General features: G+C 44.0%; 1 protein-coding gene across 1 annotated transcript in view; it reads left to right on the top strand.

Moving 5' to 3' along the window:
• The window catches only part of b4galnt4a (beta-1,4-N-acetyl-galactosaminyl transferase 4a), a 149,399-nt gene that overhangs the window by 125,520 nt on the left and 2,576 nt on the right, over positions 1–21,303 (top strand). The window contains exons 9-19 of the mRNA XM_005471011.4: positions 13,484–13,550; positions 15,321–15,485; positions 15,792–15,901; positions 16,444–16,544; positions 16,798–16,871; positions 16,955–18,485; positions 18,899–19,281; positions 19,402–19,555; positions 19,644–19,716; positions 20,465–20,618; positions 20,845–20,971. Of these exons, the coding sequence (XP_005471068.1) occupies positions 13,484–13,550; positions 15,321–15,485; positions 15,792–15,901; positions 16,444–16,544; positions 16,798–16,871; positions 16,955–18,485; positions 18,899–19,281; positions 19,402–19,555; positions 19,644–19,716; positions 20,465–20,618; positions 20,845–20,971 (2,939 nt within the window). The remainder of the gene's footprint in view (positions 1–13,483; positions 13,551–15,320; positions 15,486–15,791; positions 15,902–16,443; positions 16,545–16,797; positions 16,872–16,954; positions 18,486–18,898; positions 19,282–19,401; positions 19,556–19,643; positions 19,717–20,464; positions 20,619–20,844; positions 20,972–21,303) is intronic.

Below are 21,303 nucleotides of genomic sequence, written 5' to 3'. Positions count from 1 at the left end.
AGAACCTTTCCACTCGCCTAATGGAAAACATCTATTGCTAGCACTGTGACAGAATGAAGGAAAGCTTTGGTCATTAAATGCTATGATTGAGAGAAAGAGTCGCAGGGAAAGGAAGAGAAGAAAGTCACGCCTTAATTAGCAATGGCAAGTTTATGGTCAGGCTGGGGTGAGGCATTTCAATGCAGGAATTTAGTGCCCACCAGTTAACACACACGCCCATGTCTGCACATACCCGTCAACCCAAACTCTGCACATTCTGCATTTATTCAGAGTCACAACCATCACACAAGCACATGCAGGCCTCTCAATGTCTGCCTTATTACTTCTCTTCGCAATATAAATCTGCAGTCCAAGTAAACTGTTGCCATCTGTATATTGTGTGTGGCTTTTCTTACAATTTCTTATTTGAGTTTGGTTAGCAGTTTTCACTCCTTTTTACCATTTCAAATACATTTTAAAGCTTTTTCTTATATCCTTTTTGTCCCATGTGTATATTTACATTTCTCTTTTTAAATATGGCATTTATTTTGAGATTCTGGATGCAAATTAATTTCCTGAGTTGTGTTTTTCCAGCAAATTTAGTTTAAAAATTCTGTTCTCTATAATTGTTATTTGCCTCATTGTGCAAGCCACCATATTGCAATCAGAACACATTTCAGCTTTTGGCACCTTCAGTCCAAAACATCATTTAGTGCATATGAATTTATGGAAAAATTGAGAACAACAATATAATATTTATCACACTGACAGTCTTTAATTGCTTGGGATCATTACACTCCCATGGTATTTGTCTTATTCTCAAGAGGACAGTATCAATGCATGTAAGTACAAATTAAATGATTGCAGGGTAATTCTTGCTCCTTATGAGGATTAAAATTGCACGATGTACATTCTTCTGTGGGAATCGTTTGTCTTTCTCATGACTGGGAAAATCGAACTATATAGCCAATTATTATTCTCACTGTCAGTCTCATTACTAAAACCTGTGGACAGTCACTTACATGGACTAAGCCCAGTGGGAATTAAAGCTGTTAGAAGAGCTAATCTTTGTATCTCTCTTCCTGTCTCGTATGTTGACTTTTATCTTGTCATCATGCAGATTCCATCAGACACATCCCAAAGAGCACCATCCCACACGACACACAATTTCAACATTATAAAGGCTAACATGTAGCGCTTTGTCACTCGCATTCATGTTTAATTTCATTAGATTATGCCAGTGGTTCCCAAACTTTTTTTGCCATGCCCCCCTTTTTTACAAGAAAAATGTTCGTGCCCCCCCCCCCCCACCACCACCTAACACCCCCCCCCACACACACACAAACACATCCTCCAAACACACACACCCATATTTTGTTTACAAACTCCATTGCGGTTTATTTCACACCTCAAACATTTAGTAAACAATTAAGCAAATACAAGTAAACGACAATAAATTACAGGTAGTAATAAAATATACTAACTCTTTTACGCTACGTCCACACCTACACGGGTATTTTTGAAAACTCAGCTGTTTCTATGCGTTTGGGCTTTTCGTCAACACGTAAACGGCGTTGCGATTCACCGAAAATGGAGATTATTTAAAACTCCTTTTTTGCGTTTACGTGTGGACGAGGAATACAGAGTTCGTCACGCAACGTCAAAGGTATGTGCCTCTTTTCACGTCACGCTGTGCGCCACGTTATTGTTTACATGAGATGAACTGCAGAATGGCAGATAGAGACAAAATACTGTTACTGTTAATCTGACTATCTTCAGGTTTTACACGCTTACATATACACGCAGTTACTGTCCCTGCATTTAGAAAGGCAGAGGCGTCACGGTGTAATTATTTTACGTGTAGTTGTTTTTTTTCCTAATAATATTCAACATTGCTATCAATACATTTTTCAAAAAATGTCTGTCTGTGCAAAATGGGTTTAAACACATAAACAGCTGTTGGATGCTGTTTGTCCGTGATTCGAACAGGGGGAACAAATTATGGCAGGATCAGTCTGATATTATTTGTATCCCACTGTAACTTTACTGCATAAAGAGCTAACATGTCCAAAATGTCAGGAGTAGTTAGTTATTACAAGAAGTGTTTGTGAACTAAAAATCAAGAATGTGGGATACTGTTTGTCCGTGATTTGGAGAGCCCAGCGCGTGCTCCCGACACAGGGAAACTAATTCTGCAGGGGAGACCTACCTTGGCACTTGTGCAGGTGAAGCCAAAGGAAAGATATGCTTCACCATATTGTGGCGAGCTCAGACAAGGAGGAGACAGAGGTTTCGTTCGGTCTTGCTTCCCGCCGTGTTAGCCAGCGAGCACAGCCGTTTATTAGCCTTCGGGCGAAGAGCACACACACTAACACCCACCTCGGCGCAGCAACAACAACAACAAAAAAAGGCGCTCTCCCACCCGGAAACACACACTCGCAGAGAGAGCGTCACCTGTAACCACGGCAACATGACAACAGAACATAACTGTCAATAACAAAACCTCGAACAGCCCTGGCCCGCTACATAGCCCCCACTTAAGGGGTCAGTCGTCCCCGACAACCCCATTATCCCACACAAAGTCCTGCAAATGTCCATGTGTCTTCCTTCGGTGCGCAGGCCGATCTCGACCAGCAGGGGAAGAGTCACTTGGATGAGAACCTGGGGTGCCACCAGCATCCCCTGCCCCGGCAGCTGCTGGAGCGGGCGGGCGGTACGGTGAGAGCCTGTCCTGGTGCAACACCGCCACGTGCCCTGGGCCCAGCATGCGGATCCGGTACACCACTTCTGTTAGCCGCCCCACGACTTCCGCCGACCCTTGCCAGTGACCGCACAGCCTGGGGGACACCCCTCTCTTGCGAACCGGGCAGTACACCCAAACCTTGTCGCCAGGCACGAAAGCTCCCCCTCGGCACCTGGTGTCGCAGGTTCTTTTCTGTCGTACTCCGGCGCTGACCCTGGCCTGGCGAGTGTAGTCATGAACCACTCACGGCCGCTCCCTCAGCCTCCTGTAGCAGTCCCTGGCCACCAACACGCGCCGGTTCCCTGCCTCGGGGACGGGGAAAGGCCCTAGGACGTCTCCTCCCACTCTCTCCATCAGGGCCCCCACCCGACGCTGCTGCAGGGGGGCAGGGGGGCAGTGGGGCGTTGAGTGGGGCCCTTCCGTGCCATACAGGTGTCACAGCAGTGCACATGAAGTTCCACATCCCGTCGACAACCAGGCCAGTAGAACTGTCCCCTGAGACGGCGGAGAGTTTTAGCATTCCCATAGTGGCTGGCCCCACCGAGCCGTGGACAAGCTTGAGCACCTGCGACCGCAGCGACTGAGGCACAAACAGCTGCGGGAGATCCTTGCCCTGTTCGGGGGCCCGCCATCTCCGGTACAGGAGGCCGTCGTGGGTGTCCAGATTGTTGTACTGGGAGTAGTAGGCGTTCACTTTGGGCCCCTGTCCTGACACCCCTGTCCAGCCTGGGCGTCGTGCTGCCTCCAGCCAGGCCCCCACCCGCATCAGCCTCCTGCTCCTGCTTTAGCTGCTGCATGGTCAACGAGAGCCATCCCCCTCCGCCGGCTGTGGCCTGAGCAGTAGCTACGCCCGTGCCTCCTGGGCCCGCTCTCCCTGCCGTTTCGCGAGGGGCAGCTGGCGTGGGCGCTGACAGATGGGTTGAGCAGAGCCGGTGTCGATGGCGTGCTGAACCAGCCGCGTCTGCCTGCAGTCTCCGGTTCCCTGCTTTTGACCGCACTGGAGGGCCAGAGTCTCTGTACCAAGAGTGATAGCCAGCTTCGCGGTGTCAACGCAGGCCCCCCAGCGGGTCAGCAGATCAAGGCCGATGATGCACTGGTCTTGGATGTCAGCAAGCCAGAAGCCGTGCACCAGCTCCAGATCCTTCACTCGGATCCGCAACGGTTTCTTCCCCCGCATGTCAGTTCTCTCCCCCATCACTGTCATCAGCTGGGTGTCGGTGGGCGACCAACCCATCACAGGCGGCCCGGATGTTCCAGGAAACACACCAGGTCGTATTAGGGAAATGGTGGACCCCGTGTCCACCAGGGCCTGGCAGGGCTGGTCCTCAACACAGCAGCTCAGGTAGAGTCCCTTGAGGTGCCCGACTAGGCCCGCCACCATGCATCGTTCTTGGAGGGGGGCAGGAAGCTGGAGCGGTGGTCCCCTCGCTGTACCGCTCCCCCTCTCATCCCCCTGAGGCCACATAGTTCTGGCCTTTGGGGCGGGCGCCAAGCAGTCGCGCGCCACGTGGCCAGGCTCATCGCACCGGTAGCAGCGGTCGGTCGGTCGACGGGGACGCCTCCAGGGCACCAAGGGCTCCGGCTGGCATATCCCCGCGACCTCCCCCTCACTGTCGCAGTCTGCGGCTCTGATTTGAGGGTAGTTTGGGGGGCGCAACTGCTGGTCAGGTCGCGATGTGAGCACAAGCTCGGCCCTTTCAGCCTCAAGGAGCGCCTCACGGAGAGTCTGAGGCATGGCCAGGCGGACGTGTTGGCGTAGTCGCTCTGGGAAAAGTCCTCGCAGGAAAGCATGCAGGCTAAGCTCCTCACGGGCTGCTGCTGGGAACTCTGGGTAGCCACGACGAGCATACAGCAACACATTCGCTGCAAAGGTGCCCAGGCTCTCCCCCGGCCTACGGCTCCGGTTGGTCAGCTGCTCCCTGCTCTGATCAGTGGAGTGCGGCTGCCCAAATCGCTTCTCGAGTGCTATGGTGAGGGCATGGAGCTCATGCTGCTCTGACGGGGCTAGGTCAAGGAGTACCTGCAGTGCATCTCCTTCCAATGCTAGCGCTAGGTGTGTAGCAGCCTCTTCATCGCTCCAGCCATTATGCCTCGCGGCTAGCTGTACTTGTGAGAGGTAGGGCTCTAGCGGGGTTAGCCCGTTGTATTTCGGTACCTTAGCTGGCGTTGCAGGCACCACTGCTCGCTGTCGGGGGCCCGGCGTGTCGGTCGACAGAGGCAGCCCATGAAGCACTGTCCCAGCGTCGGTCGCGACGAGCTGCTGCCGCGGTGCGCTTGCGCTGTCGAGACCCGTCGGGGGACTTACATGGCCGCTCGCTTGCTCTCTCTTCAATCGCCCACTTCCCAAGCAGTGAATACTCTCCTCGACGACTTGCTCCAGCCTCTGAGTGTCTCTCTCCATTCCGGCGAGGGTGAGCTATCCCACTTCACCAATGTGGCGAGCTCAGACAAGGAGGAGACAGAGGTTTCGTTCGGTCTTGCTTCCCGCCGTGTTAGCCAGCGAGCACAGCCGTTTATTAGCCTTCGGGCGAAGAGCACACACACTAACACCCACCTCGGCGCAGCAACAACAACAACAAAAAAAGGCGCTCTCCCACCCGGAAACACACACTCGCAGAGAGAGCGTCACCTGTAACCACGGCAACATGACAACAGAACATAACTGTCAATAACAAAACCCCGAACAGCTCTGGCCCGCTACAATATTTTCCTGTCTTTGGCTTTGAAGGAAGTTGGTTTGGAAACATATTTGGCGATGCTTTATCTCCTGCTTTGCGTTTATGTGGCAGCCCCGTCAAAAACCTGTCCACAGTGTCCAAGCGCTCTTTTTTTTCTTTTTCTTTTCATACCGCGCACCCCCCTGCAATGGCTCTGCGCCCCCTCTAGGGGGCGGGCCCCACACTTTGGGAACCTCTGGCTTATGCTACCTTTATACTCTCTTACCAACTGCTTCTCTGTCCCTCTAAATCTTGTGACAACACTGCCTGTTTTACGTGGGAAAGTCAGCGAACTGTATCTTTAGAATTTTGGTCCTTTATCAAAAGATGAAGGAAGAAATCTCTGTATGTGTTTGTTCTTTGCTTTTCTTCACAACTATCAACCTAGTCGATTTCACACTTGCAAGGACATTACGTTTTTGGGCATTAGAGTAAAGAATTCTCAATTTTTGGCTAAAAGTTCTTTTGTGCATCTCCAGTCTGTGGTGGGAGGGGCTTACACACAGTGAAATGGAGAGTAAAGGAGAAAAAGTAATGGAACCATAATTGACAGCAAGACATAGATTTTCACACTGAGCTGAAATTATTAAACCAATTATAATTTGTGTGGGGTGTGGGGTGTGAACCCCTCATTTTTAGCTGGTTGTTAAGAAAGTGTCACATTCGGGTGTGTGGAAAATGGAGACAAAGGACCCAAACGCAGGACTCGCAGACAGACCGAGAAAATGCACAGTGTTTATTATAAGACTGGATGAACTTAACATGAATGACTGAACTAGACAGGAGACAATGACGAGATAGAGGGCTGAGAGAAACTGAGGGCTTAAATAGACTGGATAATGGGGATGACTGGAAACAGGTGAGAACACAGCTGGGATAAATCTAACTAATGAAACAGAGGAAGTAGAACTAAAGCTAATGCACACAGACAGATGCCTGACACAATAAAACAGGAAACAGGCATGGAAACTAAACAATGACAAAATGATCAACACTGAGTACACTGACAGAAAGTTTTAAACTTCTTTCTGCCTGTTCCCTTCCCTGCGTAGGTTTTAAACAAACATTGTGCAAGCTGAATAAAAAAATATATATATTCCATTTTATGTATCATAATTCTGTTTAGAAACAGATTGTTTTTCATTTGTATGTAACTATTTGATTAGTTCAGAGTTTTCACACTTGTTGTGCTCTTTGAGTCATTTATGTCTGGCACTTCATTGCTTTGGTTATCTTTTCTAGAAAACATTTTTAATCCAAATTACCTGCACGCTCATTTTTCTTCATTTTTCTTTATGTAGCTGCAGTGTGAACAAGAGGCTGGAAATTTTTGTCATGTACATTTGCTTTAATTTGAAACCTGTGTGATTTTTAGTGTGACTAACTAGTTTCCCCTCAGAGCACACAGTGAATCGCTGTAGACACAATCACTACAACATCCCCGTAATTGCTATGGATATTGGACTCATTTGTCTATTTGAAATGTCTGGTCTAAGAGACTTTGGTTAATGTATAATTTAACAGAGAAAATCAAACACCCCGTCTCTGTATCCACCTCTTCATCTCCCTTTGAATGTTGTCCCTTCATCCCCAGGCAAAACAAGATGATATGACGTGGAAAAACAAGCCACTGTTTTCGTGTCACTGACTGGGAATGGAAAGTGGCATTTATCCTCTAGAATGTAAATGTTTAGCTCTGTTTACTTGTCAATTGAAATAAGAGTATAATCATTCATGGACTTAAATCTTTGTTTTCATGGTTTTTAGTGTTTTAGTTAGTTTTTTGGCTGTCTGCATCCTGGTCAGCTTTCATTTTATGAAGTTTCTGCAACAGTATCAGCAAAGCATCAAAACACCAGCAGTCCTTTGTTTCTGCTATGCACTGTTGGGGAGATATTTGTTCAGAGCCTGTCAGGAGTCTCTCCTTGATGCTCTGCTGCCAGGCGCTTGTCAATGGGCAGCACCACAGCTCCACAGTACTTTCAATTACTGCCAGTGTTAAAATTCACACTTTGTCTCTCTTCTGACCAAAGCAACTTTTCTTGCATCTCATCAGTATAGGAAATATTTCCTTGCCTTTTCTTTCACCTCACATATAATCCCTCTGCTTCCAAAGTACTTGTATCATTATTAAAATTAGATCTTAAACATTGATTTCATTGTTAACATTTAAAACATTTACAGGAAATTATGAAGGCTACTCCAGGCAACCTAAAAAATGTGGTGTAGACACAAAATATGTTTAAAAATGAAATACATTTGTTTAAAAGTCACGTTAAGTGTAACAAAAAAATGAAACCTCCACTATTTAATACACTTCCATGAGACTTGTATTCGTATCCATATTATCATTTTTTTGGCTTGTTAGCAGCCTGTCAGTCTCAGTGAAGTCGTAGTTGCTATGGCCAAACAGTTGTCTGGCAACAGAAACACAGTCAGGTCAATGAAAGCACCTGTGCTTTGTTCTGGCTTTCATTCAAACTCTTAATGAATCGTAACAAATGGTTTGTCAGATTTATTAGAATAGAAGAGAATAGCTTTTTATTGTCACTGTTACAAGAACAGTGAAAGGCAGTTTGGCATCTCTCCATGTGTGTGGAGTACACAATAGCGTAAGTATTTACACATTAATTATCGTCCTAATAGGAAGAATTACGTCTGTTTCTTTTACTTCAGTAATAAAAACCAAGCTTTCTCGTACTATATAAGAACCTGAAAAGAATGCACAGTGTGATTTCAGAGCTATTTTCCTAATGGATATAATAGGGCCTGCTTAACACAGTCTTTTTCTTGAGCTGCTTTCGTCTCTCTCTTTCTCCATCCATTTATGATTAAATTATAACCCTGGGCAGTTAACAAAGGACACATAAAAACAAACAAGCCTTCCTAAGATAATATATTATTTACCATCCTCTATCTCTGTTCTAGCCTTGAGCCATTTCTCAGTGCTTTCTGTCTGACAGTTCAACTTGGACAGCAATCAATGTATGTTATATTTATCGTCACCTCTCATGTTACATTATATTAGGTAATTTGTATATATTTAGTCAACAAGTAATTATTTAAAATTGCATGACAAAAATTGCATGGTGGGATGACAGGTGCTTACTTTAATTACACAAATATTATGTAGAAGTAGTAATGTTTAATAGGCATTGATCTGTAAATAATTGGATATGAATAACTTTAGTGTATTATATTACATCAGAATAATTATAAGAATTTTAGTTTTAAATAGCATTAATATCACTTTGACCTTCAGATCAATCTATTGAACTCAAAGAAGAGTTTAGAGGTTTAATGTGGCATGACATTTAAAATCTTTATATGGTGCTTTTTATATGTTGACAGTACACACCACATTTCTTTTAATGTTTAAGTTATAAGGTTATTAATCAATTTTCAACCAATAAATCATTGAGTTGATCTTGAAGACCTTGGCAGATGTAAACCAAATTTTCATGGATTGTTTATGTGACCCCATTCTACACCTCTACAAAGTTTTATCAGAATATATTTAAAACTTTTCGAGCTATCGTATTTATAGGCAGAATGATGCCTATGAATACAAATTCTACCAAAAACATTCAATCCTTGGTGGAGCTAAGATTTGCAAGTCTCATAAACCGATATTTTATTTACAATAGAATATAGAAAACATATCAGATGTTTAAACTGAGACATTTTATTACTTCATGAAAAATGTTAGCTCATTTGGAGTTTGATGACAGAAACATGTGTACACACACCCAGGTCTTGAACAAGGGGCAACTGAAAGCTGGAAAAGGAAACTGTGCTCAAAAGAAACAGCTGGAGGAACATTTTCCAGATCATTATGTTAATTGGCAACAGGTCAGCAACATGTTAGGCTATAAAATAGTATCTTAGAGAGGCAGAGTTAGTACTATAGATGGGCCTGAGGATCACCAGTCTGCAAAACACTGTGCCAACTTCAAGATAATGTTCCTTGATATAAAATTGCAAAGACTTTGAATGTCTCATCTTCTGCAGTACATAATAACATCAAAGGATAAGGAGAAACTGAAAAATCTCACTGCACAAGGGACAAGGCCGAAAATCAATATGGGATGTCGGGCCCTGTGATCTTCAGGCCATCAGGCAGCACTGCATTAAAAACAGCCATGATCCTGTTGTGGAAATCACTGCGTGGGCTCAGGGTCACTTCCAGAAATCACTGTCTGTGAGCGAATTCACTGTGCCATCCACCAATGCTGGTTAAAGCTCCATCATGTAAAGCTTACTTAAAATGTCAAATGAATTGAAATTCTTTTTTGAAAACATGATCGTTACATCTTCCTTGACTAAAGAGGAGTTGTTATCAGCAACCACTTAAAAAGCCTGTGTTAGTACCTATCGAACTGGCAACTTGCACATCTGGTTAGGACACCATCAGTGCTGAAAGTTCTATACAGGTTTTAGAGCAGCATGTACTCCCATCAAAATTGCGTCTTTTTTTAGGGAAGTCCTTGCATATTTCAGCAAGACATTGCTAAACTGAATAGTCCAACTAGTACAAGAGAATGGCTTTGTTGTAGATGATTGCCGAACTTGCTTTGCATGCAGTCCAGACTTTTCCCCAAATGAAATGATTTGACATACCATGAAATGAAAAATATGACAAAGAAGACCCGGGACTGCTGCACAGCGAAAAGAATGGGATATCATTCGTCCTCCAACAGTCCAGCAAACTTGTCTGCTAAGTTCCCAGATGTTTACAAACTGCTGTTAACAGAAAAGGGGATTAAACATAATAGTAATCAATTTTTTTGAGATATGTTGCCACTATCAAATTTAAATGAGCTACATTTCCTTATCTTAAAAATTTCATATTCTTTCTGTGTTTGTTGTGAATGATATATGGGTTCATGAGATTTGCAAATTATTACATTCTGTGTTTATTTTACACATCATTCCAACTTTTTTAGAATTGGGGTTGCAAATAACATCAGAGTAGTCCCGGTCTCTTCTTGGCTTTTCTCCTTAGGCTGGCTTCATCAGGCTTGTTAACATCTGTCTTGTTCTGCTGTGTACGACACGGAGGAAACGAGAGACAAGGTGTACAAAGAACACAATGAACCTCTCTGTCCTCAGTCGAACAAATGGAAATTGACAACCTTTTAAATGTACCAAGGTGAGCTAGTACTAGCATAAAACTCATTATTCCCAAGAATAAATCAAACAAATAAAGTGCTTAATTTCTGTTTATTTTATTTGACCACAAATCTCAAGTGGTTTGTATGTAAACTTGAAGCGGTCAGTTATTTTCATTATGTCATTTCTACTTATGTGTCACATTAACAAAACAACTTTTTATCGATAGAGCGTTAGGCTCTGGTGCAACTGATTGAATTAAGGTAACAAATACAGCAGCCAGCAGTCAGTCTTCTCAGAAGCAATAAACTCCTAATCATTGAATGATAAAAACAAATAACAAAAGCTTGATGACAATGCATCTCACACATTCTGTGTGTGTGTGTTATTCGGTTTGGTATCAAACCATACACTAAGAAGGATTAAAACCCTCTTTTGATCATCAGATTGAAAACAGAATCAAACCTTTATATATCAGTCGGTGGTCTAGCCTGTGTGAAACGGCACTGCCTGTTGTTCATTGTCATTTTGTTTCCACTGTTGGTACTTTTTATTATTTCCCCTTGGATATTGATTCCCCCCTCCCCCCTTTCTTTTGAACTTGCAGGGCTAGTGAGCGCACCTCTGCTTTTTCCTACTGTTTCCTGTCAAAGGTGTTTTAAAGTAAACACTTGTACACACAAGATACACTACATTTACGCTTTCATAAAAGATGCTGTGTGTCTCCACACATGCACACGCACACTCGCTGGGGTGGAGGAATTCATTAGCAAATATATGAGGTCAGCCAATGAACAAAAGTTCACATATTTAGAAAATGGGCCCTGCAGGGGCACAAGTGTTGTGTGCCTCATCTTCACTTAAGGCTGACGACACATCAGCGGTGCTGTGCTCCACTGAGCTCTGGAAAGGGTTGTGTTGACATTCTTCCTAAACGCACTGCTGAAACACGCTCCAAGCCACAAGTCAAAGCATCAACTGTCATTGTCTCTCATTTTAAATTTCACAACATCTTTCGCTTGCAGCTTTGACCTGTAAAGCTGAGCCATTTTGAATTGCATTTCTTTGGCGAAAACAAACAGGTCTCTTTTTTTTGTGTTGTTTTTCATTATACATTCCAGAAATGCAGCTACGCGGTTACAGCCTACAGTGAAACAAAGTGGCGTGACGCAGAAAAAGAGCTCCAAAATAAGACTGTGACATGTGATTAAAAGTAATGTGAAAAGGAAAGTAAACCTTGAAATAGGATTGATTTATGTATTTTTTAGTGTTGAATGGATGATCACTCACTTGAGTTTTGCTGTGTGTTTGAATGAGGGCGTGTAAGAATAACAGAAAGGTTGAATATGTGGTGTCCACTTTTTTTTTTTTTCCCTCCTGGAGTTGGGTTGTGGCAGCCTTCTGGCTTGACCTTGAAGACAATCGCCCTGAAATGACAGCAAGATAGTGAAGCCTTTGCTGGCCTGCTGGGCCACCCCCTGGTGCTTTTCTGCATGATGTTACCCTGCGTCCTTATTTATTGTTCTTTAATACACAACATGCATTCCTGCGGGTATGTGTCCTTCTGAAACAATGCTTTATTGGCGTGTATCATTTGCATACAGTATACAGTGCTGTGAAAAAGCATTTGCCGCCTTTCTGATTTCGTACTTTTTGTATATATGTCACATTTAAAAGTTTCATCAACATCATCAACAACAACATATTTTAGAAATACAAAGTGCTGTTTTGAAATGATGATTTTATGTTTTAAGGGAAAAAAAATATTCAACCCTCTAGTGTGTCTGAATGAAAACACTTCTACAAAGGAGAGTGGGCCGAAAACTTCTCCACAGTCTTGTGAAAGACTCATCGGTAATTATCGGAAATGCTTGACGCTTGCAGTTCTTGCTGCCCAAGGTGGCAGAACCAGTTATTAGGTTAAAGTGATAAATGGTAAATGGACTGGTACTTATATGCACTTTTCTACTCAATTTGAGCACTCGAAGTGCTTTCTTACTCCAAATCTCATTCACACGAATGCTTTTTTTTTCTATGCCTAAGCACTTTTAACTTTCACGCTCTCGGAGGCAACTTGGGGTTCTGCATCCTGCCCAAGGATACGTCAACATCCAGGTTCTAGGAACCAACTTAATTTAAAAGCTGAGTTTTTATTTATCCGGGTTATTTTTCCCTAATATGTGACTAATAGCCAGAAAAAAAGGAAAAAATACGGAAGGGGGAGAAACAATGTTTCACAGCACTGTAGAGCTTGTAAATGCCTTTCTAATTTTAAAATTTGGTGCTACACTCAGAGCTTCATTTGTGATAAAATGCCATAAAATCCAAAACAGTGTGCATGTTTTTGTGCCGTGCATACACTGGGGGCATTTGCATAAGCCTGAGGAGGGTGTTTATATTTGTATTCTCAAGCTGAGGGTTGGAAAATGACCTGTCTCCTGTGATTATATCCTTGGTAACTAGAAGTGACGAGGTAATTGTGAAATCTATTTAAAAGAATTGTAGCTTGCCTCTCGTCTCTTTCTCATCCCCTTTTTATTTCTCTCTCTCGCTGCTGTTTTCAGGTCATTACTACATCGTTTTTCTACACCTACTCATCCCCGTCTTATCCATACGGCCATGTTGTCTCTTTGTTCATGGTCTATTTTCTTTGTTTGTTGTTTTCCTCTTGTTTCCTTGTTTACACCTTTTCTAAGGATGTATATGTCCTACATTCTTTATTCCGTTTCCTCTTCTGTCTCCAACTATGTGTGTTTATACAAAAACCCTGCTTCAGATCGATCCTGTGATGTTGTTAAGATCAATAACACAGTGTCACAGCTCAGGCAGCAAACAGTGATGGACGATTTCTGCCTGCCGTATACTTTGAACATGTTGGCATTTAGTTTTCTCGCTCAATCCCTTTTCTCTCACTCTCTGCTCTCACACACAGTGGCGTCCATTCCTGCCTGGTCTGAAATATGAAGTGATAGACTCGGCCTACATCTCCCTCTACACAGGTAAGAGCAATTCATCAAATTTGTGTCATCTTGTCGTGGAATCTAATAATTTCATGATTAATTTTTTGTATTTATTGGTATTTACACACTGGACTTTGTTAATAGAAAATCTGCTGAAAATCCTCAGCTGAGAGCTTGCCAAAAAGAAAGGCTCAACCATGCCATAGAACAACCTTTTTAAACCAAAATGTTCTTCTGTGGGTTCACTGCAGATGTCAGTTTGAGAACACAGCATGTATTCCCTACGTGCGGCTAAAGAGAAGTTTCAGGATCTAATAGATGATCTATTTTCTTCCATAGGTGTCATTCTTAGCAGAAATGAGAACACCATCTCCAGAGTAGATGTCTAACCTTTATAGCTCCAAGAATAGTAATGTGTCACAAAGATTCAGCATCGTTAACAGGGGGAAATGCCAACTGCACAGAAAATGATGTGTGGAGTTGTCATCTTGGGCAAAGCTGCAGTGTTATGTGGATCCATGCCAAATCCTGTCTTCTTGTTTATGACAAGCTGTGACAGAGAGGAATGAAGCCTCGTACCATATATGAGGTCACCTGCTGGATTCGAGCATTACCATCTCCTCATCTGTCTCCCGTCCTCCACCCATCCATCCCTTCTCCTCCCTTATGTCACTCTGCCTCCCTCAGTTGTTTTTTCCAGTCACTCACTCTGGAAATTATTTAATAATCCTTCCTGTTTGAGCAAAAACATGCATCTCTTTGCTCTGGGACACCAGTTAAAGTCATAGCACTTTGATTCTGCAATCAGTGTCACATTTTATAAGTGTAATACTTGCACATATATTTAGAGATATTTTCTTATTTACCTGAAAAACTATCGCAAGCTATTTTTTATGTCTTTCATTGTGCCACGCTTGCCTCTGCTCATGCGAGTGTTTTTCCGTCTACAGTTTCAGTATTTTTTTCTTACTGGCACGAACCGAATTTGAAGCTTCGTTTGTGTAATAATGCCAAAGATTATGTTTTATAATTTAAGTGAAAATACACCAAAGATGCAGTCAACTTAGTTCTTATAAAAGTTAAACAAGCATTTCTTTGGTTTCCTTTGCTTTTGTTGCAAAGATCCATCTCAATATCTCTGCTGCACATAAATGAATGCCGTGGTTTTGATGATAATACACATATATGAAAAATGATGCAAATTTTTCAAAAGAAAGAAAAAGGGGTTCCATTGTTTTGCTGATCAACGAGCCCATTAGTCAGCATTTGCAAGACTTGCGTGTGGTAAAAACCAGCAATGTGATCAACAGATATCTTATTGTTTGGAAAAAAAAAAGGATGGTGGACACAATCCACCCTCCTGAGGATAAAAATTATGCTGACCACCCTGTTAATTATAAAGCACTTCTCCCATCAGGCATTGCCACTGACATGCCATTAATCACGCGTGCGCGCTCCTCCTACCCTGTTATCGATTGGTATAATTATGACTCGGCTCTGTTCTGCTTTTGTTTGCTTCAACTTTTTTCTGATCCTTCACTTCAGCTTTTGTTAGTGTTCTCCTCCTCTTCCTCTGCTTCCTTTGTGCATCTCTCCTCTGCTTCTCCTTCTGTCTCTTCCTTCCTCAGTCGCCACCTCGTCATAGATGGCAGCGATTTTGCTGTAATTGTGACACAAATCATATCTTCTTTTAAACATTAAATATCAAATTTGTCCATTGTTAAGAGCATAAAAAAGGAAATGAGATAAAGAATCTTCCTCTTTTCCGCTGACTCTTACTTAATGTCTCTTCACTGCTTTTTTTTCCAGATGAGTCCAATCTGAAGATGAACAGTGTGGACCACATCCCTCAGACCTTGGCCAGTCACATCCGTCTCCCAAAGGAGTCACAGCCTCAGGGTCTGGAGGGAGGCCGTACCATCCTGCATGGAGCTGATATGCTGAAGCCGGATCCCAGGGACACCTTCTATAGCAGTAAATCTGCCATTCATCATTTCAGGCTGTCCTCTTTTTCTGTCTTCATCCTGATTTTCTGGCCTGTCGTTTTCTCTAAATGCTTGATTGTCTGGCTCGATTGTGTGCAGCTGTATTCAGACTATAATTTCATCCAGTAGGCTGTTCTGTTTTTTTCTGGATTTTCCTGCTTTTTTCATCGCTCACCTATCTGACTCTTAGATTTTTATTTATTTATTTAAGTGTTCTATACACACGTTGGTTTGGCCTAGTTGTTAAATAACTGCCTGCCTCTTCCTCTTTCTGTCACTCTCTGTCTCTCCTCAGCCCCTATGATTGACCCCTCTCGACTGGAAAACGTTCTTCCGGCCTGTCTTTACTCTCCAACCTATGTAGTCAAAGATTTCCCCATTGCCAGATACCAGGGCCTGCAGTTCGTAAGTCAATTTCCATCTGGGTCACAAAAGAGTGATGTTTTTGTTCGAATCAGCTTTTATTTTTCGACAGTCAGCTGTTGCTAAAAGTAGACTAGTGGGGTCATCAGAAATGTGACCAGATATGGTAGTGGCCCTTAAAAAGTATTCCCAGTGTATCCCGATCAACTGCACAGTGAACAGAGAAACAGAGAAGCTACATCTGTGCTGATTTGGATATCGCCACTGCCTCTCTCCCTTTGTGTCAGGCACAGCATGAACAAAGTAAGCTGTGGACAGTGTTGAGCACTGCTTCCCCCTTTAGGGCAGCACAGGTTACTGCAACATCTGCAAAGATGAACGATAACTGATATGAGAGACACAAGTTACACAGCAAATCCATTTCAGATTAGACAAGAATGACCTTAACAAAATGCAGCATTATATAAAGTGACTGGTTTTAATTAAACACTGTCACAAAGTGCGCACAGTTTAACGTAACTTTTCCTCCTGTCAGTGTTTTTTGGGGTGATTGCATTTTTGATTGACATGTCACTGTTTATCAGGTCTATCTGTCTTTCGTCTACCCTAATGACTTCACGCGCCTCACCCACATGGAGCGAGAGAACAAGTGTTTCTACAGAGAGTCCCCTATCTACCTGGAGAAGTAAGGGCATTATTGCTTTTATCTCTTAGGGAGGTATGGGAACATTTGTCTTTGTCTTGTATATATGAGCGCGTACACCGATTATGCAGAATAAGTGTTCAAGTGTCTGTGAATCTGATGGCAGTGATTCATGTGACCCCTCACTAAGAGATTAAGTTTATTATGCTGCAAGGCACATTGAAACTTCAACCTTCTGTTAATGCATGTGGCCATGTGTGTGTGTGCCTGTGCTGCCTCTTGTTTTGTCTGCCAGGTTTGGTTTCTACAAATATATGAAGATGGATGAGGAAGAAGATGACAGGCCGTTCTTCTTCCCGAACCCAGATGGTAACTAATAATGAGCAAACACATGCACCCACCCGCACACGTACAGACTCTCATTCAACTTTAAGTCTCTCTCGTGTCCCCAGATTTCCTAGAGGAGGAGGAGGTGGTAGATGCAGAGGATGAGGCAGAGATTGTTGGCACACAGTCACCTAAGAAGCCCTCTTATCCAAGCCAGACCAGCCATACTTCAAATCCCTCCTATCGGCAATCAAAGTCTGAGCCCACACCAGCTGGCCGAGACAAGGAGAAAGAGAAGGAGGATCCTAATGATGAAGAAGATGAGGGCCCAGTCAACAGTATCATACAGCACAGAGAAAGGAGGCGTTTTCCTCGCAGAGACAGACAGATGGATAGGGATTTGGACAGAGACTGGGGGAGAGATCATACAAGGGAGAATATGAGAAAGGACACGGGGAAGAGACTTGAAAACATCGAAGCAAGGGTTCTTCAGCCTGATATCGAAAGTGTGGTTAGGGGTCGCTCTCTGTCCTGGGTCCACACTGATTCTGCAGAACTACACCCTGCCAGGAAAGGCGGAGGAACAGGTGGCGGAGAAGACAGCGGAGTTGACACACGGACTAAACTCAGCAAGTCTTCTCTTCTCTTTCCCCAAAAGTCGTCCCTCTCTGCCCTTGCTAGCCGAGCCAGGCAGATCCTCAGCAACTCTGCACATGGCAACAACCTCCATGATAGGCTTCCCGGGAGCAAAAAAGAGAAGAGGGAGGAGAACAAGATCTACATCACCAGGCCCAAGCCTGCAAGGGAGAGAGAGAAGGAGAGGGAGCAGCGGCGAGAGAGGAGGGAGGAGAGGGCATCTCGCCACCCTAGAGAAGTTTTCCCAGGAGTCTTTTTGTATCAGACTGGAAAGACCACCAGGCTGGTAAACCTGGGTGCCAGGAGACGTGGTGGGGGAGGCGTAACAGGAAGTAGGAGTCTGATTAGTGCACCTCAGCTCTGGCCTAACCCCCCTATAAAAGAAGGTAAGGCTTCTCCTCACAATGGAAGCACCAACACACACAATGAAAGTGTGCTAAAGTCTTCTAACAAGGCAGCAGGGGCAAAACAGCCAGAGAAAAGCAAAAGCAAAGGAGATCCCCGGGATTTAAAGACTACTATCATGGCTGACCCACCCAGTAAAGAAGACCACCTAATCCAACCGTCCTCTCACCGCGGTCCCCCTCATCCCTCTGTTACCCCACCAAGGTTTAACTTTACAGACAACACAATCCAAGGTCAATCACGGGTTACTTCTTACCTGCGGACCTCAGAGATTACAGAGTCCCAGCAGCAGCCAGACCCCAACCCTCCAGATATCGACCAAGATACAAACCACTCTAATCCTGATCCCGATGCCGACCCTGACCCCGAGCCAGAGCCAGAGGAGGGTGAAATGTCAGATTACAGCTACGAGGAGGTGGAGGCTCGGCCAGGTTGGGCAGAGGAGAGCATTAACTGGCAGAGGACTTTCTCAGTCAATCCGATGGACTTTGAGCTTCTGCGCTCTGACTGGAATGACTTGCGCTGTAATGTGTCTGGGAACCTGCAGCTAGCAGAGAGCGAGGTGGTGGACGTGCTGGCACAGTACATGGAGAAACTCAATGAGCGCAATGGGGGGTAAGCATGGCAAAATGAAAAAAAACGGAGAAGGCCTATGTTTCCCTGCATCCTTGTTATTTTAGATGTGGTACTTATGCTAATCGTTATATAAAGCAAAAGGTAATTTTGCTGCAACATATTGGTCATGTCCTGGTGCTTTGAAGTCTTGCTCTCAGTTTTCAGTATGCTGATTACAATTTTCTTCAGTAGTGCTTGCAAACCTCGATGTTATTTGTGTGAAGTAGCTTCTCTGTTTTTATTTTCATCATCCATGCTAAATTCAATGCGCCACAGATAATGAGAAGCAGCTTTTTTGAAGTGGTTTGTACACACAAACAATAATTAATCCACTTGTGCCAATGATGTAAAACGTTGTATTCTATATTTGCAACCTCTGTGTATTTTCAAGATTTTCTGTCTGTCTGCCCTAGGATCTACACCCTGTTGCGAATTATCAACGTTGAAAAGCGGCGTGACTCGGCAAGAGGGAACCGGTACCTCGTGGAGCTGGAGCTTATGGAGAGAGGACGTAGCGTGGTACGCCTTTCAGAATACATTTACCTGCTGCTACACCGCAGCAAGCAGGGGGAGGAAAGTTTAGAGAACACAGACTCTGCCCCTGCCTCAGCACCGGCTTCGGCCCTCTCCACTGCCACTCCCAGCCTCACCACCCCACCGCCTCCTCCTCCTCCCACCAAGTCGTCTGGCCGAGCAGCAGCAACACCCTGGAGCACTGCATATGCTAAGCCTCTGCTATGCCAGCCAGTCATGCTGCAATGGAGGAAAGATGTCATGGTACACTTTGTGGTCCCAGGTGAGTCAAAAGTTAATCCAGAGCAGATTCAGCATCCTTCAGATGAACAATTTATTTGCATATACTTTCTGTGTTTTCTCAACTTGCTATCCTTTTCCCTTTGGTATTACTGTTCTTCAGTAAAAAACCAGGCTCGCTGGGTGCAGCAGTTCATCTCTGACATGGAAAATCTTCACCGGCAGACAAAAGATGACAACTTCAGCATCATCATTGTGGATTTTGAGAGCGAAGATATGGACGTGGAGCAGGCACTTCGAGAGAGCAGTGTGCCAAGGTGTGTGCATGCGACACGAGCAGCTGTGTGCCGTGACTTTTAATATTTTAAAGGCTACCGTGCTTTATATATATTTGTGTTTTGGCAGATATGAGTATCTTAGGAGAGAAGGCAACTTTGAGCGCTCAGCAGGACTGCAGATGGGAGTGGACACTATTGAGGTCAGTGAAACAAGCACACATAGAGAAGACGACAATATGTGAGCTGGCAGGCAAAAGCCACTCACTGAAGGTCAGACGCTTGCACTGACCACATGACCTTTACTGGCTGATGGACAGGCAGAAAGAACACTCATGCATAATGAATGCATCACAGCAAGGTTGGTCTGTCATGGACTGTGGATCTCGCCCTTATCTCCAAGCCTCCTACTGCCTTCCTTGGCTCTCTCGCACAGAGTCCAGCTGTGGCTGACAGGGAATTCCTTAGACAGATAGCCGCATATCCTCTGTCATATGTATGCCATAGCTGTCACATCCACTCCCTCTCACAGGTTATTTGTGTGCATGTGCCCTTACACCATTCTGTGGCTGTCTCTGTCTCGCACGCATGCATACCCACCCATGGGAGAATGGAGCAGCTGGAAGTCTGGACAGACGTTGATCCGTCAGTTGACTGTCAGTGCTGTCATGGTGGGATGACAGGACTGTCACTCATATCTAAATGACCTATGGGCTGTTGACGTGACGACAACCCACTCATGCCGAGCACAGACCTAAAGAGAGCTTCTGCTCTTGTTAATCCTAAAAGCCCATGTAAAAAGTGGTAAAGCGTATGTGAACATCCGCTTATCTTGCACTAGCTTACACACGCAAAAATCAGACACTTCTTTTGCCCAGTTGAAGGAAGGACTTTGATATCATTTGGATGTAGCAAACATACTTCAGCATTTCTTTGCATTTTCTCCCACAGGACAGTCACAGCATCGTATTCCTGTGTGACCTGCACATCCATTTCCCTCTCAACATCTTGGAAAGCATCAGAAAGCACTGCGTGGAGGGACGCCTTGCTTTCGCTCCCATTGTCATGAGACTCGGCTGTGGTAGTTCACCACAGGAGCCTGATGGTAACACACAAGAAATACACGTTACATATTAACAAAGGCTTTTAGTTTGAAGGGGCACTGAAACTCATTCCCCAGTTACGGTGATATATGTGATTTTTATTTTATATGTGTAGTAAATATACTTTTTGAAGTACAATCATGTATAGGCATCAGATATTCCTGTTACCATAATCACTGTTGCTGCACCATCAGCTGTATGACTCAGTGCTTTTCTTTTGTCTCTAAGGTTACTGGGAGGTAAACGGCTTTGGCCTGTTTGGAATTTATAAATCTGATTTCGATAAAATTGGAGGGATGAACACAGAAGAATTCAAAGACCGCTGGGGTGGAGAGGATTGGGAACTGTTGGACAGGTAACTCTGCAACATAAACACTCTCTAAGCATGTATGACACAGAGTGAACAAACTAGTGAACATCTAATTTAACCTTAAAAGCAGTGCATGTTGTAAAAAATGTCCTTGTGTTTTGTAAAAGTTTTTGTTAACTGTGAAAGTGCAGCTCAGGAAGGGAAGATCAAAAGAAGCTTTAAAAAGATGTATTTTTATAGTGATCAGGAAATTATCTTTTAAATTGTAATTTTTCAATGTTAGTCCTTTAATCTGCATTGTGGCAGAGAAAATTCTAGCTGTAGCAGTTTCAAAACTTGAGCTAAAGAAACCGAAGATTATTATGTATTCATGCGGT

Source organism: Oreochromis niloticus, linkage group LG7, assembly GCF_001858045.2.
Source record: "Oreochromis niloticus isolate F11D_XX linkage group LG7, O_niloticus_UMD_NMBU, whole genome shotgun sequence".
Taxonomy (NCBI): Eukaryota; Metazoa; Chordata; class Actinopteri; order Cichliformes; family Cichlidae; genus Oreochromis; species Oreochromis niloticus.
The sequence above is the reverse complement of the archived record's forward strand: the minus strand, read 5'-3'. Positions and strand labels throughout refer to the sequence as shown.